The 16,465-nt window shown below is 37.1% G+C and overlaps 4 protein-coding genes across 8 annotated transcripts; all 4 read left to right on the forward strand.

Annotated features, from left to right (window-relative positions):
• The first annotated feature begins 1,871 nt into the window (after window positions 1-1,871).
• Window positions 1,872-5,716, forward strand: LOC122829787 (serine protease inhibitor Kazal-type 1-like). 3 transcript variants are annotated; one of them, XM_044114631.1, is made up of 4 exons: window positions 1,872-2,215; window positions 4,948-4,979; window positions 5,079-5,188; window positions 5,585-5,716. In XM_044114631.1, exons 1-4 carry the CDS (start codon window positions 2,164-2,166, stop codon window positions 5,628-5,630), a joined length of 240 nt encoding a protein of 79 aa, XP_043970566.1. In that variant the 5' UTR covers window positions 1,872-2,163; the 3' UTR covers window positions 5,631-5,716. The 3 variants fall into 3 exon arrangements, with proteins under 3 accessions (XP_043970566.1, XP_043970568.1, XP_043970565.1); XM_044114633.1 differs by lacking the exons at window positions 4,948-4,979; window positions 5,079-5,188; window positions 5,585-5,716 and adding exons at window positions 2,557-2,576; window positions 2,680-2,789; window positions 3,197-3,333 and having other exon boundaries at window positions 1,899-2,215; XM_044114630.1 differs by lacking the exon at window positions 1,872-2,215 and adding an exon at window positions 4,117-4,631.
• A 302-nt stretch (window positions 5,717-6,018) lies between these two features.
• LOC122829791 (probable pancreatic secretory proteinase inhibitor) lies at window positions 6,019-8,223 on the forward strand. Of its 2 annotated transcripts, XR_006370426.1 has the most exons (5): window positions 6,019-6,690; window positions 6,772-6,985; window positions 7,321-7,343; window positions 7,444-7,553; window positions 8,092-8,223. XR_006370426.1 is itself a non-coding variant. In XM_044114638.1 (4 exons), the coding sequence occupies exons 1-4, from the start codon at window positions 6,934-6,936 to the stop codon at window positions 8,135-8,137; spliced, it is 231 nt and encodes a 76-aa protein (XP_043970573.1). In that variant the 5' UTR covers window positions 6,772-6,933; the 3' UTR covers window positions 8,138-8,223. The 2 variants fall into 2 exon arrangements, 1 of the variants encoding a protein (XP_043970573.1); XM_044114638.1 differs by lacking the exon at window positions 6,019-6,690.
• An 888-nt stretch (window positions 8,224-9,111) lies between these two features.
• LOC122829789 (serine protease inhibitor Kazal-type 1-like) lies at window positions 9,112-10,289 on the forward strand. 2 transcript variants are annotated; one of them, XM_044114635.1, is made up of 4 exons: window positions 9,112-9,205; window positions 9,530-9,558; window positions 9,660-9,769; window positions 10,158-10,289. In XM_044114635.1, exons 1-4 carry the CDS (start codon window positions 9,154-9,156, stop codon window positions 10,201-10,203), a joined length of 237 nt encoding a protein of 78 aa, XP_043970570.1. In that variant the 5' UTR covers window positions 9,112-9,153; the 3' UTR covers window positions 10,204-10,289. The 2 variants fall into 2 exon arrangements, with proteins under 2 accessions (XP_043970570.1, XP_043970571.1); XM_044114636.1 differs by having other exon boundaries at window positions 9,539-9,558.
• A 1,554-nt stretch (window positions 10,290-11,843) lies between these two features.
• Window positions 11,844-12,840, forward strand: LOC122829788 (serine protease inhibitor Kazal-type 1-like). The gene is made up of 4 exons (XM_044114634.1): window positions 11,844-11,948; window positions 12,237-12,268; window positions 12,361-12,470; window positions 12,704-12,840. The coding sequence occupies exons 1-4, from the start codon at window positions 11,900-11,902 to the stop codon at window positions 12,747-12,749; spliced, it is 237 nt and encodes a 78-aa protein (XP_043970569.1). The 5' UTR covers window positions 11,844-11,899; the 3' UTR covers window positions 12,750-12,840.
• Window positions 12,841-16,465: the final 3,625 nt, after the last annotated feature.

A 16,465-nucleotide genomic window follows, 5' to 3' on the forward strand; every position in this document is an offset into this window, starting at 1 on the left:
TTCTTTTGTTATTTCATCGTATTTCCTCTACTCGTCTTGTCGAGTGACCGACGTCTCTATGCGACAGAAATGTAAACAATGGAGGGAGATGCGCATTTTGTTGGTGGAAAAACTGGAATTATTTTGAGTTTCTGTCGCCAAGTCCGATTATTATAAACGGCTTTGGGCTTCATTTTTTTAAAGTCGCTTGCAGATTTAATGAGTGGCGGGTTGCGCCTTTTTTGGGCTCGTTTTTGAACGTGAAGTTGCTCATTTGGGTTTGGAAATAAGCAGAGACTCATAATAAATCCCAGAATTTGTCCGTCATTAAGGTAGTTTTAATCAGTCTCTCTCTGGCCATCATTTCCCGGATGATCCGTCCCGCTGTGTCTTTGTTAATGTCAAGTTAATATATTACTTCTGAATGACATCGAGTTTCTCGTTGCGCTCCAGAAAACTGCAAACATCGAGACTAATATGAACAGCGCAATAAACGTGAAAACAGCCACGAATAAACGTGTCCGGAGTTGGCAATGATTATAATGGCAATTTAACGCTATTCTAGTTATTAATATTAAGATAAGTGTCACAAATCTGTGCAGCCATCTGAGCTGTGGAGCTGCAGGAGGAGATCTGTGCGCTGCGACATCAAACGCAGGGCCGTAACACAGAACCTGGAGGTGGGGTGGGGTGGAGGGGGGGCTTTAAAATCCTTCTTAGAGTTTTCCAGACAACAGTGGACCACACAAATTACTCAGGTTTTTTATTTTTTTTGTACTGTTTTTTCTACAATCTCCTCTTCAGTTCAACCTTATCAGTGGAGACACATTGTTGATGTTACCATTATAAAATAACTTACAATTAAGAATTGGCAAAGCTCAATGTGATTTTGGAGGCGGAGTGTTGTTGTTAGCAGCTGCTGAAAGTAACTAAAAAGTTACTTTTAGTGTAACTTAGTTACTTTCCAAAAAAAGTAGTCAGTAATATAACTAAGTTACTTTTTCAAGGAGTAATCAGTAGTCCAATTAAAGTTACTTTTTCAAAGTAACTATGCCAACACTGTTGACGACAACGAAAAAACACAAACTCTGACAAAACTGTGTTACAAGAAACTTCTCTCCAAGATGTAAAAGCTTGTTTTAAAACAATAATGTCTTAATATTGATAAAGTACAAGCTCCACTTGCAGATCTTTGGTTAAATAGACTTTTTGTGCAAAACAAACTGCCAGTGCAACTAGTAGACTTTCAAATGAATACTGAAGAGGCAATATTATTATCTAAAATAAACCGTTTTGATCTTTACATCATGTTGGAATGTTTTTCCCTCATCAAAAACATACCTGGAGTTTTGCTTTGATTCTTTCATGCAAGTTAGAGAAATCCTCTAATCTTCCATGCCAACCACTCAGCTGTGCAAAACGCCTGGGTGAAGCGAGTGCCACTTCTGAAACATTCTAACATTCATGTTCAAATATAAGCAGAAACTACAAGCTGAGCTTCAGCCTCATAGAGCAGACCTCCACCAGCACTCCTCCACTCAGCTCCTTCAGGAGATTCAATTAGCAAACACCTGGTGGAAGTGGGCGTCTACTGAGCTCATGATAAGAGCTACCTGCTAGAGAAACACGGGGAAAATGTTATGAAAGGGTTAATAGGGGAGCAACGTTGTGATGACTTCCTGAAGGCGGAGTTTCAGAAAGAACCGGAGTTTTTAAAGAGACAGAAGTCCAATTTCTCTTAAGTCATTTTTGATATATATTATTGTAGCAATCTACTGGATTGTAGCTGAGATAGTCTGACTGGTACCATGTTTACCTCTGACCACCACCAGCAGATCAGGTTGGTGAAACGTCTTGCCCAAGGACACAGCGATGAAGGCAGAACCGTCAAACCACCAATTACAAGCCAAACTTCTTCTTCATCGCCCCATGAGTTTCTAGGTTGAGTTCTCTTTACCATCTTTGTTCTCCCTTCTGTTATTACTTCTACATGTGTTACCTTAACTTTTTGTCATCATCCAGAACAAATGATATTCTGACGTCCCTGGAGGTGTGGATCAGAGAGTCCCTGTGTCGCTCACTCCTAGCAAACAGCTACATATAATCAGAGGCGGTGAGTGACAGTAGACCTGTATATATAGACCCACCGATCTGTCCACTCAGAGTTATTCACCAACCAACATCATGACTGCAAGACCTGCTGTGCTGGGGCTCCTGATCATCTGTGTTGCAGCAGGTAAAAAAAAATATATATATATATTTTCTTGTTTAATTTGTTTTGTAGGTATTTTTTCTAAGTTGTTTTTTTATTTAATTTTTTTTTTTTACAAAGGATATTTTTAACTGTTTATGCTAATCACTGCATCATGGTTAAGTGCTATAATAATAACACACACATTAAATCATCTAAATTCTTTTTTGAATGCATAATAGACACATTACAGCTTGATTCGTACTGATACTAACGGCTGAAAGTATTCATCTACAGCTGGTTATATCAACTTTAAAGTCAACATGGTTAAATGTAAGTTGGATTATAAAAGTAAACTTGCTTTCTTTTTTCTAATGTTGCTGCAGGCAAGGCTGGATCAAGAAAGGTGATGTGAATTTTAGAGTCAAATATTTATCTCATGTTTGAATAAAACTTATTGTGTTGGAGCAGAAATTTAAGTAGTGTTGCATGTTTTGTGTGTCCGACAGGCTGAATGTTTTGACGATAAGATTTGGGATTGCACATCCAATGTGAACCCTGTGTGTGGCAACAATGGAGTCACTTATGCCAATGAGTGTTTCCTTTGCAACGAGATACGGTGAGAACACTCAGCTGTTCCACACTCAACAATTCATTTATTAATTTTAAGTCATCTAATCTGATTCTTTAGAAAATAAAATGCTTCAGTCCCAACCTGGTAGTCACCCAATGTGACAACTTTGAAATCTGTTTATACAAAACGATCTCTCCAGTTTTTCTCTTAAAAAAATAAATAAAAATACAGCAAAAAAGTGCAAATCAACCATTGAATGCTTTTACTTTTTTAGACAATAAAGCAAATAATAGAGATTCTTGTCTTTCCTTTACAATAGTTTTCACCTTAGACACGTTTTAACTTCTAATTATCCAGTAAAAAAAGACTTAATTTGTTTTATTTGTTTCCATTAATAAATATCAGCTGAATGAATGAATCACTGCTATGTCATGTCACAATTCTCTCCTCAGCAAAACCAAGAAACACCTCTCTGTCATCAATCAGGGAACCTGCTGACCAGTATTGTTGATAAGTTCAACACTATAAGACATTCCAGAAAAATGAAATTCACTGTTGTCTCATTGTAATAAAGTCTATGTTTGATCAACCTGTGACCTTCTGGTTGTTTTTCTCAATATTATTTAACAATATGATGGATATTATATTCACAACACTGAAAAAACAAAAATTTTACCAAGTATTTTTGTGTAGTTATAGTACAAATATCTTAATACACTTGACAAAACTGTGTTACAAGAAAATTCTCTCCAAGATGTAAAAGCTTGTTTTAAATCAATAGTCTTAATATTAATAAAGTACAAGTTCCACAGGCAGATTTTTTTTCTTATTCCTAAGACTTAAAAAAAAAAAGAAAAACTGCCAGTGCAACTAGTAGATTTTCAAATGAATATTGAAGAGGCAATATTATTATCTAAAATCAACCGTTTTGATCTTTACATCATGTTGGAATGTTTTTCCCTCATCAAAAACATACCTGGAGTTTTGCTTTGATTCTTTCATGCAAGTTAGAGAAATCCTCTAATCTTCCATGCCAACCACTCAGCTGTGCAAAACGCCTGGGTGAAGCGAGCGCCACTTCTGAAACATTCTAACATTCATGTTCAAATATAAGCAGAAACTACAAGCTGAGCTTCAGCCTCATAGAGCAGACCTCCACCAGCACTCCTCCACTCAGCTCCTTCAGGAGATTCAATTAACAAACACCTGGTGGAAGTGGGCGTCTACTGAGCTCATCATAAGAGCTACCTGCTAGAGAAACACGGGAAAAATGTTATGAAAGGGTTAATAGGGGAGCAACGTGGTGATGACTTCCTGAAGGCGGAGTTTCAGAAAGAACCGGAGTTCTTAAAGAGACAGAAGCCCAATTTCTCTTAAGTCATTTTTGATATATATTATTGTAGCAATCTACTGGATTGTAGCTGAGATAGTCTGACTGGTACCATGTTTACCTCTGACCACCACCAGCAGATCAGGTTGGTGAAACGTCTTGCCCAAGGACACAGCGATGAAGGCAGAGAGAACGGGGGCTCAAACCGTCAAACCACCAATTACAAGCCAAACTTCTTCTTCATCGCCCCATGAGTTTCTAGGTTGAATTCTCTTTACCATCTTTGTTCTCCCTTCTGTTATTACTTCTACATGTGTTACCTTAACTTTTTGTCATCATCCAGAACAAATGATATTCTGACGTCCCTGGAGGTGTGGATCAGAGAGTCCCTGTGTCGCTCACTCCTAGCAAACAGCTACATATAATCAGAGGAGGTGAGTGACAGTAGACCTGTATATATAGACCCACCGATCTGTCCACTCAGAGTTATTCACCAACCAACATCATGACTGCAAGACCTGCTGTGCTGGGGCTCCTGATCATCTGTGTTGCAGCAGGTAAAAAAAATAATTATTGTTTAATTGCTATGAAGGTATCTTTTCAAGGTTGTTTTTTTATTTTATTTTATTTTTTACAAAGGCTATTTTAACTGTTTATGCTAATCACTGCATTATGCTGAAGTTTCATGATAAAAATACACATTCAATTATTTAAATTCTTTTTTGAATGCATAATAGACACCTTACAGTTGGATTCGGACTAATACTAACGGCTGAAAGCATTAATCTACAGCTGGTTATATCAACTGTGAAGTCAACATGGTTAAATGTAAGTTGGATTATAAAAACAAACTTCCTTTCTTGTTTCCTAAAGTTGCTGAAGGACTGGCTCCATTCCTAAGAACGGTGATGTTAACTTTAGAATTAAATATTTATCTCATATTTGAATAAAACTTTTGATTGAGCAAAATTTCATGTAATGTTGGGCTTCTATATATCCAACAGCCTAAATGTGCTGATGCAGGGATTTGGGGTTGCAAAACAAAGATGCGCATGGTGTGTGGCAGCAATGGAGTCACTTATGCCAATGAGTGTCTCCTCTGCAAGGCTTTACCATGAGTACACTCAGCTCCTCCACACTCAACGATTCACGCGATTACTTTAAGTCATCTAATCTGATTCTTTGGAAAATAAAATGCTTCAGTCCCAACCTGCTAGTCACCCAATGTGACAACAATGAAATCTGTTAATACAAAACGATCTCTCCAGTTTTTCTCTTTAAAAATACAGCAAAAAAAGTGCAAATCAACCATTGAATGTGTTTATTGTTTTAGTGAATAAAGGAAATAATATGGATTCTTGTCTTTCCTTGACATAAGTTATCTCTTTAGACACATTTTGACTTTTGATTTTACAAAAAAAATTACTTACTTTCTATATTTGTTGCTATAAATACCATCTGAGCTCGATGACTGAATCGCTGCTACGTCGTGTCACAATTCTCTCCTCAGTAAATCCAAGAAGTACATCGTGATCGCCAAAGATGGACCCTGCTGACCAGTATGGTTGATAAAATCAACACTAGAAGGCAGCCCAGAAAAGTCCACTGTTGTCTCATTGTAATAAAGTCTAAGTTTGATCAACCTGTGACCTTCTGGTTGTTTTTCTTAATATTATTTAACAATTTGTGATGGATATTATATTCACAACACTGAAACAACACAAAATATTACCAAAAATGTCTGTGTAGTTATAGTACAAATATCTTACTACACATGACAAAAGCAACTTCTCTCCAAGATGTAAAAGCTTGTTTTAAATCAATAATGTCTTAATATTAATAAAGTACAAGTTCCACAGGCAGATTTTGCAAAACAAATTGCCAGTGCAACTAGTAGATTTTCAAATGAATATTGAAGAGGCAATATTATTATCTAAAATCAACCGTTTTGATCTTTACATCATGTTGGAATGTTTTTCCCTCATCAAAAACATACCTGGAGTTTTGCTTTGATTCTTTCATGCAAGTTAGAGAAATCCTCTAATCTTCCATGCCAACCACTCAGCTGTGCAAAACGCCTGGGTGAAGCGAGCGCCACTTCTGAAACATTCTAACATTCATGTTCAAATATAAGCAGAAACTACAAGCTGAGCTTCAGCCTCATAGAGCAGACCTCCACCAGCACTCCTCCACTCAGCTCCTTCAGGAGATTCAATTAACAAACACCTGGTGGAAGTGGGCGTCTACTGAGCTCATGATAAGAGCTACCTGCTAGAGAAACACGGGAAAAATGTTATGAAAGGGTTAATAGGGGAGCAACGTTGTGATGACTTCCTGAAGGCGGAGTTTCAGAAAGAACAGGAGTTTTTAAAGAGACAGAAGTCCAATTTCTCTTAAGTCATATTTGATATTTATTATGGTAGCAATCTACTGGATTGTAGCTGAGATAGTCTGACTGGTACCATGTTTACCTCTGACCACCACCAGCAGATCAGGTTGGTGAAACGTCTTGCCCAAGGACACAGCGATGAAGGCAGAGAGAACGGGGGCTCAAACCGTCAAACCACCAATTACAAGCCAAACTCCTTCCTTCTTCATCGCCCCATGAGTTTCTAGGTTGAGTTCTCTTTACCATCTTTGTTCTCCCTTCTGTTATTACTTCTACATGTGTTACCTTAACTTTTTGTCATCATCCAGACCAAATGATATTCTGACGTCCCTGGAGGTGTGGATCAGAGAGTCCCTGTGTCGCTCACTCCTAGCAAACAGCTACATATAATCAGAGGCGGTGAGTGACAGTAGACCTGTATATATAGACCCACCGATCTGTCCACTCAGAGTTATTCACCAACCAACATCATGACTGCAAGACCTGCTGTGCTGGGGCTCCTGATCATCTGTGTTGCAGCAGGTAAAAAAAAATATATATATATTTTCTTGTTTAATTTGTTTTGTAGGTATTTTTTCTAAGTTTTTTTTATTGTAAAATTTTTTTACAAAGGAGATTTTTAACTGTTTATGCTAATCACTGCATTATGGTGAAGTCCTATGACAATAACACACGTTATATTATCTAAATTTCTATTTGAATGCATAACAGACACCATACAGCTTGATTTGTACTGATATTCAGGGATGAAAGTATTCATCTAAAGCTGGTTATATCAACTGTGAAGTCAAAACGGTTAAACGTAAGTTGGATTATTAAAATTGATCCCCTTTGTTTCTTTCCAAAAATTGCTGCAGGCATGGCTGGATCAGCGAGAAAGGTGATATGAACTTTAGAATTAAATATTTGTCTCATGTTTTAATAAAAAATATGTTAGAGCAGAAATTTAAGTAGTGTTGCATTTTTCATGTGTCCAACAGGCTTCTTGTGGTGATCCGGTGACTTGGAAATGCAAATCGAATGTGCATCCTGTGTGTGGAAGCGACGGATATAGTTATGGCAATGAGTGTTTCCTCTGCAACGAGATACGGTGAGTACACACACCTCCTAGACCCTCAACGACTCGCGTTAATTTTAAGTCATCTAATCTGATTCTTTGGAAAATAAAATGCTTCAGTCCCAACCCGGTAGTCACCCAATGTGACAACATTGAAATCTTTTTATACGAAAGGATCTCTCCAGTTTTTAACTTTAAAAATACAGCAAAAACAGTGCAAATCAACCATTGAATGTTTTTTATTCATTAGAGAATATAGTAGAAAGTATGAATTCCTGTCTTTCCTTTACACTAGTTTTCACCTTAGACACATTTTGACTTCTAAATGTCCAGAAAAAATGACTTACTTTGTTTTATTCCATCCATTCATCCATTTTCTATTCACCCTTGTCCCTAATGGGGTCGTAAGGGTTGCTGGTGCCAATCTCTAGCTAAGTTCCGGGCGAGAGGTGGGTTCATCCTGGACAGGTCGCCAGTCTGTTGCAGGGCTTTTGTTTTACTTATTGCTACAAATAACATCTGAGCTCGATGACTGAATCGCTGCTTTATCATGTCACAATTCTCTCCTCAGTGGATCCAAACAGGAAATCTCGATCGTCAAAGATGGATACTGCTGACCAGTATGGTTGATAATATCAACACTATGAGGCAGCCCAGAAAAGTCCACTGTTGTCTCATTGTAATAAAGTCTAAGTTTGATCAACTTGTGACCTTCTGGTTGTTTTTCTCAATATTATGCAACAATATGATGCATATTATATTCACAACAATGAAAAAACAAAAATCTAACCAAGTATTTTTGTGTAGTTATAGTACAAATATCTTAATACACTTGACAAAACTATATTATAAGCAACTTCTCTCCAAGATATAAAAGCTTGTTTTAAATCAATAATGTCTTAATATTAATAAAGTACAAGCTCCACTTGCAGATCTTTGGTTAAATAGACTTTTTGTGCAAAACAAACTGCCAGTGCAACTAGTAGACTTTCAAATGAATATTGAAGAGGCAATATTATTATCTAAAATAAACCGTTTTGATCTTTACATCATGTTAGAATGTTTTTCCAATGCAATGTTGTGATGACTTCCTGAAGTCGGAGTTTCAGAAAGAGCAGGAGTTTTTAAAGAGACAGAAGCCCAATTTCAAGACGAAGAAGTCCAATTTCTCTTAAGTCATATTTGATATTTATTATGGTAGCAATCTACTGGATTGTAGCTGAGATAGTCTGACTGGTACCATGTTTCCCTCTGACCACCACCAGCAGATCAGGTTGGTGAAACGTCTTGCCCAAGGACACAGCGATGAAGGCAGAGAGAACGGGGGCTCAAACTGTCAAACCACCAATTACAAGCCAAACTTCTTCTTCGTCGCCCCATGAGTTTCTAGGTTGAGTTCTCTTTACCATCTTTGTTCTCCCTTCTGTTATTACTTCTACATGTGTTACCTTAACTTTTTGTCATCATCCAGAACAAATGATATTCTGACGTCCCTGGAGGTGTGGATCAGAGAGTCCCTGTGTCGCTCACTCCTAGCAAACAGCTACATATAATCAGAGGCGGTGAGTGACAGTAGACCTGTATGTATAGACCCACCGATCTGTCCACTCAGAGTTATTCACCAACCAACATCATGACTGCAAGACCTGCTGTGCTGGGGCTCCTGATCATCTGTGTTGCAGCAGGTAAAAAATATATATATATTTTGTTGTTTAATTTGTTTTGTAGGTATTTTTTCTAAGTTGTTTTTTTATAAAAATTTTTTTACAAAGGATATTTTTAACTGTTTATGCTAATCACTGCATCATGGTTAAGTACTATAATAATAACACACACATTAAATCATCTAAATTCTTTTTTGAATGTATAATAGACACATTACAGCTTGATTCGTACTGATACTAACGGCTGAAATGATCCATCTACAGCTGGTTATATTAACTTTAAAGTCAACATGGTTAAATGTAAGTTGAATTATAAAAGTAAACTTGCCGTCTTTTTTCCTAAAGTTGCTGCAGGCAAGGCTGGATCAAGAAAGGTGATATGAATTTTAGAGTCAAATATTTATTTCTTCTATGAATAAAATTTACTATGTTTGAGAAGAATTTTATGCAATGCAGGGTTTTATATGTCCAACAGGCTAAATGTCCAGATCCAGAGATCTTTTCATGCACATTGACTGTGCGCCCTGTGTGTGGAAGCAACGGACAGACTTATGGCAATGAGTGTCTCCTCTGCAAGGAGATGCGGTGAGTACACTCAGCTGCTGCACATATATAATTCACATGTTAATTTTAAGTCACCTAATCTGATTCTTTGGAAAGTAAAATGCTTCAGCCCCAACCTGGTTGTCACCCAATGTGACATTGAAAGCTGTTCACATAAAGGGATCTCTCTAGTTTTCTCTTTAAAAATACAGGGAAAAAAAAGCAAATCAACCATCGAGTGTTTTTTATTTGTTAGAGAATATAGTAGAAAGTATGAATTCCTGTCTTTCCTTTATACTAGTTTTCACCTTAGACACATTTTGACTTCTAAATGTTCAGAAAAAATGACTTTGTTTTATTTATTTCTATAAATAACATCTGAGCTTGATGACTGAATCGCTGCTTTATCATGTCACAATTCTCTCCTCAGTGAATCCAACCAGAAAATCTCGATCGCCAAAAATGGACACTGCTGACCAGTATGGTTGATAATATCAACACTATGAGGCAGCCCATAAAAGTCCACTGTTGTCTCATTGTAATAAAGTCTAAGTTTGATCAACCTGTGACCTTCTGGTTGTTTTTCTTAATATTATTTAACAATTTGATGCATATTATATTCACAACAATGAAACAACAAAAATTTGACCAAGTATTTTTGTGTAGTTATAGTACAAATATCTTACTACACTTGACAAAACCGTGTTACAAGAAACTTCTCTCCAAGATCTAAAAGGTAAAAGTCAATAATGTCTTAATATTAATAAAGTACAAGCTCCACTTGCAGATATTTGGTAAAATAGACTTTTTGTGCAAAACAAATTGCCAGTGCAACTAGTAGATTTTCAAATGAATATTGAAGAGCCAATATTATTATCTAAAATCAACCTTTTTGAACTTTACATCATGTTGGAATGTTTTTCCCTCATCAAAAACATACCTGGAGTTTTGCTTTGATGGTGGTGAGGATTGATACGGCTGGATCCAGGTTGGAGTGGAAAGTGATGATTTTAAAGAACAAGAGGACAGAAATCCAGGCAGCACATGTGAACGAAGAGGCTAGGGAACTAAGACACACTATTGACAATGAGACACGACTAACATCTGGGATCTGGCAGGGAGCAGGATTAAATACAAAGGAAGATAATCAAGGGAAACAGCAGGGATCAATCAGGGAAGGAAGACGACGAGCAAAATTAACTAGAAACAGAAACACAAAATCTACATCCTCACACTGTGCTGCCCTTCAGTCCGGCCCTCTCCAGCCATCTGTAGGATTTGGTCATATCAACTATTTCTCCTGTGTTGATAGTACATCCCATAAGAGGGTTTTTTTCCTCCTATGATAGTTCCTTCTGCTCCTTCTCTTCCAGTTTTCACAGTGTGAGGCATTCACTGAGTGCTTCATCTTCTTGTTGTATTCTTAGAGCCTGGATATTTCATCTTGGATGGTGGCTCTGATGCTCACCAGATACTTTGTGCTGTTAGTGGACAGCCAGTGGATACTGGATTTGGGATGCAGTGCTGAGTACCATCCATGTTTTTAAATCACAGATATACATTTTATTTTTGGGCAGCTTATTTCCAGCACTGCATTTCTGTTACCCAGACCTTGCTCTTGTGATTCAGCTGACTTCTCAGGATTTGCTTCTCATAAACTTGTTGCAGGTATTTGTCTGTTGCTGCCTTCCTTGTGGTCTCTTTGTGGTTGCCATTTGTTTATGGTATTGTAAAGTATTTATAGTTTTGGTAATTGGTAAATGGCCTGTGGTTGATTGGTGTTTTATCAACTCCAGAGGGCCCCAAAGCACTTCACACTACATTCACCCATTCACATACTGATGGTAGCAATCTACTGGATTGTAGCTGAGGTAGTCTGACTGGTACCATGTTTACCTCTGACCACCACCAGCAGATCAGGTTGGTGAAACGTCTTGCCCAAGGACACAGACTCCAAGAAACTCATCGCCCCATGAGTTTCTTGATTGACTTCTCTTCAACATCTGCTGTTCTCCCTTCTGCAATTAATTCTACATGTGTTACCTCCTCCCTCTTTGCGATCAACTGTTACTCACTCCCAGCAAACAGCTACATATAATCAGAGGCGGTGAGTGACAGTAGACCTGTATATATAGACCCACCGATCTGTCCACTCGGTTATCAACCAACATCATGACTGGAAGACTTTTCCTGGTGCTCCTGATCATCTGTGTTGCAGCAGGTAAAAAAATTAATTATTTTCTTGTGTAATTTGTTTGAATGTATTTTTTCAAAGAAGTTTATTAAATTTAACAAAGGAGATTTTTAACTGTTTATGCTAATCACTGCATTAAGTTGAAGTCCTATAATAATAACACACATATATTATCTAAATTCTCTTTTCAATGCATTATAGATGCCTCACAGCTTGATTCGTACTGATAATCAGAGCTGAAAGTATCCATCTAAAGCTGGTCAACATGTGAAATGTAAGTTGGATAATAAAAACAAACTTGCTTTTTTTCTAAAGTTGCTGCACACAAGTGTGAGGACAACAGAAAGGTGATATAAATCTCAGAATTAAATGTATGAATAAAACTTACTATTATTAAGAAAAGTTTTATGTAATGTTGGGTTGTTCACATGTCTGACAGGCTGTTTGTGCTGATCCAAGGATCTGGACATGCACATTGACTGTGCGCCCTGTGTGTGGAAGCAACGGAAAGACTTATGGCAATGAGTGTCTCCTGTGCAAGGAGCAGCGGTGAGTACACACAGCTGCTGCACACTCACAACTCAAATGTTAATTTTAAGTCGCTTAATCTGATTCTTTGGGGAAAAAAATGCTTTAGTCCCAACCAAAAGTGACATTGAAAGCTGTTTATTTAAAAGGACGTCTCCAGAAAAATGACTTACTTTGTTTTATTTCTTTCTATAAATAACATCCGAGTTGAATGACGGAATCACTGCTCTGTCATGTATCAATTCTCTCCTCAGTGAAACCAAACAGAAAATCTTCATTGCCAAAGATGGACACTGCTGACCAGTATGGTTGATAAAACCAACACTATAAGGCAGCCCAGAAAATAAAATACCACTGTTGTCTCATTGTAATAAAGTCTAAGTTTGATCAACATGTGACCTTCTGGTTGTTTTATTATGCAACTATTTGTGATGCATGTTAAGTTAACACTGAAAAAACACAAAATCTTGACAAGTATTTTGTGTAGTTATAGTACAAATATCTTACTACACATGACAAAAGCAACTTCTCTCCAAGATGTAAAAGCTTGTTTTAAATCAATAATGTCTTAATATTAATAAAGTACAAGTTCCACAGGCAGATTTTGCAAAACAAATTGCCAGTGCAACTAGTAGTTTTTCTAAAGAATGTTTAAGAGGCAATATTATTATCTAAAATCAACCTTTTTGATCTTTACATCATGTTGGAATGTTTTTCCCTCATCAAAAACATACCTGGAGTTTTGCTTTGATTCTTTCATGCAAGTTAGAGAAATCCTCTAATCTTCCATGCCAACCACTCAGCTGTGCAAAACGCCTGGGTGAAGCGAGCGCCACTTCTGAAACATTCTAACATTCATGTTCAAATATAAGCAGAAACTACAAGCTGAGCTTCAGCCTCATAGAGCAGACCTCCACCAGCACTCCTCCACTCAGCTCCTTCAGGAGATTCAATTAGCAAACACCTGGTGGAAGTGGGCGTCTACTGAGCTCATGATAAGAGCTACCTGCTAGAGAAACGCGGGAAAAATGTTATTAAAGGGTTAATAGGGGAGCAACGTTGTGATGACTTCCTGAAGGCGGAGTTTCAGAAAGAGCAGGAGTTTTTAAAGAGACAGAAGCCCAATTTCAAGACGTTACAAAGTCAATTTTCTTGTCGTCATAATTGACATATATGGCATATTTATAACAACTGAAGGTAATATAGTTACTGGATTGAGGTATAAAATGGCTCTATGTGTCTGAAAAACACACAATACTGCCCCTTTAAGGTATTAGTGAGTTGAAACAAACTACTACAGCTTCCTGAAAAGCTTTTTGTAAGTTTGTTTAGTCTTATTTCAAGTGTACTAAGATATCCACAATAGAAACTTGACCAAAAATACTTTGTGAAGGCTTTGCTTTCTAATTGAAAGACTAAAGAGATATTAGTAAGTGAGTAAGTAAACCTTATATTACACTTTTTACAGCTAAAAGTGCTTTACCGAAATATAGACTTAGACCAAAAAATAAATAAATAAATAAATAAAAAATCGACCAAATACGCAAGAACAGCTGATAAGAACTAATATAAAACATTTAACTGGAGAGGTTCTGGCTGAAGAACATGGGATAAACATGTTTGTAATGTAATGAGGGACCTGACCATTTGAAGATCTAAAAGTACTTCATACGTGAGGACAGAAATGAATCAGGAGCCCTGCATCTTGAGATAAAACTAATTCAACATTTCCAAAATTGTAAAAGGCAGTCCTAGTTACTGCCTTTAAATGAGGCTCCAAAAAACGAGATGCCCAAGTTCTTTACCTTATGCTTGCATTTTAATACTGAAGTTTTGATTTTTGTGGTGAAATTTTGGAAAAACCAGTGAGGTTTGTGAAGTCTGCTTACCATGAAATCAGTCTTATCACTGTAAAGAAGCAGAAAAAAGAGCAAAAAGAAGACTAAATCAAAATTAGACATCAATTTTTAACCTGAATGATATATTTTTTGGATAATAAGTATTAAAAGCACAATTTTAATTTACATGGTCCTCGTTTTTAGTTTTGCTGGTTGCATAAGCCCCTTATGACGAGCAAAACATTTGAAAACAGTGTTTCCTCACCCGGACGCGGGTCCCACTCTTGAACCAGGCCTGGAGGTGGGGCATGTTGGCAAACCCCTGGTGACCGGGCTTTTCCTCCATGGGTCAGTGACGTGCAGTGAGGTTCATAGCTGGTGAAGCTCTGACTTAATCATAATCAGGTTTACACATATAAACTCTCTGCATTACTTATTGTTTTGTACACAATGCTAGAATAATTCCCTTAACTCAATGAAATTTGGAAATGTACTAAAAAATCCCATGGGATTTTTTTTGTATTCCCATGATTATAGGTACTATTACCTAGAGGTAATAATATCTATAGGGATTATTAATTCCATACTATAATTCACAGCAAAGGAAAAAAACAAAATACAACTCAAAACCACTTCTTTCTCTCTCTCTGTATCGGGCTAGCTACACGAAGAGTGGTTGCCAAAGCACCTGACGCCACTCTATGTTTCAGGATTTAACAACAAAAAACACTCAAATATTTCCTACACAAAGAATAAGACATTCAGTTTGTTGCAGTAGTATTATTTTAGGCTTAATGTTTATTTTGAAATTATTAATAAGTGACCCCTTGTGGGGACCAGGCTTTGTTCCCCACAATGAGCACTGGGTCCCCGCAATGTAGTATGTCAGGAAAATAGTTCCCACAAGGTATTTTAAATAAACGCACACACACACACACACACACGCGCACACACGCACCCACACACACACACACGCACACACGTGCACACGCCCACGCCCACACACACTCATATAAAAACAGATAAATAACCTTTAAACAGAGAAGTATTTGTCCATTCTGTGTTCAACATCAGAACGGACATTCACCAACATCATGACTCGAACACTTTTCGTGTTTCTGCTCACCTGTCGCAGCAGGTGAAAAATGAAAGTTTTTCTTGTTTCATTTGTTTTGAAGGTATACTTTGAAAGTAGTTTCTTTACAAAGGACAGCTGTAACTGTTTCATTTCTATTTTCAATGAAACCTGTTTTGATAAGTCGTTTTATGCTGATCACTATGTTAAGGTCAAATTCTACAGTACAAACCAAAACATACAAAATGATATAGATTCTATTTTATGATGCATAATACACTTTACAGGTTAATTCACTCTGACCCTCAGAGCTGGTTGTTATCTAAAGCCTTGACATCATATATAAACCGTGATGCCAGCACCGTTATATGTCAGTTTTATTATTCAAGAATAAGAAACCCATAACTGTTCTAAATTTGTGTTAGTGGCTGCGCTTCCATTGGCTATGCAATTTGACATTTAGAAAATAAATTTGCTTAATATAAACATGCCAATTTCATAAACAATCACGACAGGAACTAGCAGGAGGAGAAAAGTGTGGCATGTTTTTTTTAAATGTTTATCACATGAACAAACTTACGTGTGACTTTAATTGCATTTCTTATTTGCTAAATTGTGTGTGTGTGTGTTTGTGTGTGTTTTTTATGTGTGTGTGTGTGTGTGATGTTTTACATTTGCAGAATATCAAACAAGGTTTTGCGCACATTAGCAATGGAAAGGCAGCTACTGAGTGGTCGCCTGACCTTTCAGTAAACTCTGCAGTGAAACAAATCTGCACATTTCAAAGTGTCCTCTTATTGTGGCCAGTCTAAAGCACACAGTGTGCACTCATGCCGTCTAATCAGCATCTTGATATGCCACACCTGCAAGACGAAGATCAATTATCTTGGCAGAGAGGCAATGCTCTCTCGCACAGGTTTAGACAGATTTCTGAAAAATATTTGAGAGAACAATGTATATTGTGTATAAAGAAAAAAGTTTGGATGTTTGGGTTTAACTCGCGACAAAAAGGGAGAAAAACAACTGTTGTGTTTCTATTTTTAAGCGTAAAGAAATCTTTGGTTTTGTCTTTGGAAATACAACAGAATATGTGTGAATCAACC

Source organism: Gambusia affinis, linkage group LG04 (assembly GCF_019740435.1).
Source record: "Gambusia affinis linkage group LG04, SWU_Gaff_1.0, whole genome shotgun sequence".
Taxonomy (NCBI): Eukaryota; Metazoa; Chordata; class Actinopteri; order Cyprinodontiformes; family Poeciliidae; genus Gambusia; species Gambusia affinis.

Excerpts from the sequence above, each read along its gene's own strand:
- LOC122829787 (XM_044114631.1), top strand. The coding sequence starts at position 2,164 with ATGACTGCAAGACCTGCTGTGCTGGGGCTCCTGATCATCTGTGTTGCA. Across the intron at positions 2,216-4,947 it reads GATCATCTGTGTTGCAGCAG|TTGCTGAAGGACTGGCTCCA; the intron begins GTAAAAAAAAAT and ends TGTTTCCTAAAG. Across the intron at positions 4,980-5,078 it reads TGGCTCCATTCCTAAGAACG|CCTAAATGTGCTGATGCAGG; the intron begins GTGATGTTAACT and ends TATATCCAACAG.
- LOC122829791 (XM_044114638.1), top strand. The coding sequence starts at position 6,934 with ATGACTGCAAGACCTGCTGTGCTGGGGCTCCTGATCATCTGTGTTGCA. Across the intron at positions 7,344-7,443 it reads TGGCTGGATCAGCGAGAAAG|GCTTCTTGTGGTGATCCGGT; the intron begins GTGATATGAACT and ends TGTGTCCAACAG. Across the intron at positions 7,554-8,091 it reads TTCCTCTGCAACGAGATACG|TGGATCCAAACAGGAAATCT; the intron begins GTGAGTACACAC and ends TTCTCTCCTCAG.
- LOC122829789 (XM_044114635.1), top strand. The coding sequence starts at position 9,154 with ATGACTGCAAGACCTGCTGTGCTGGGGCTCCTGATCATCTGTGTTGCA. Across the intron at positions 9,559-9,659 it reads GCAAGGCTGGATCAAGAAAG|GCTAAATGTCCAGATCCAGA; the intron begins GTGATATGAATT and ends TATGTCCAACAG. Across the intron at positions 9,770-10,157 it reads CTCCTCTGCAAGGAGATGCG|TGAATCCAACCAGAAAATCT; the intron begins GTGAGTACACTC and ends TTCTCTCCTCAG.
- LOC122829788 (XM_044114634.1), top strand. The coding sequence starts at position 11,900 with ATGACTGGAAGACTTTTCCTGGTGCTCCTGATCATCTGTGTTGCAGCA. Across the intron at positions 11,949-12,236 it reads GATCATCTGTGTTGCAGCAG|TTGCTGCACACAAGTGTGAG; the intron begins GTAAAAAAATTA and ends TTTTTTCTAAAG. Across the intron at positions 12,269-12,360 it reads AGTGTGAGGACAACAGAAAG|GCTGTTTGTGCTGATCCAAG; the intron begins GTGATATAAATC and ends CATGTCTGACAG.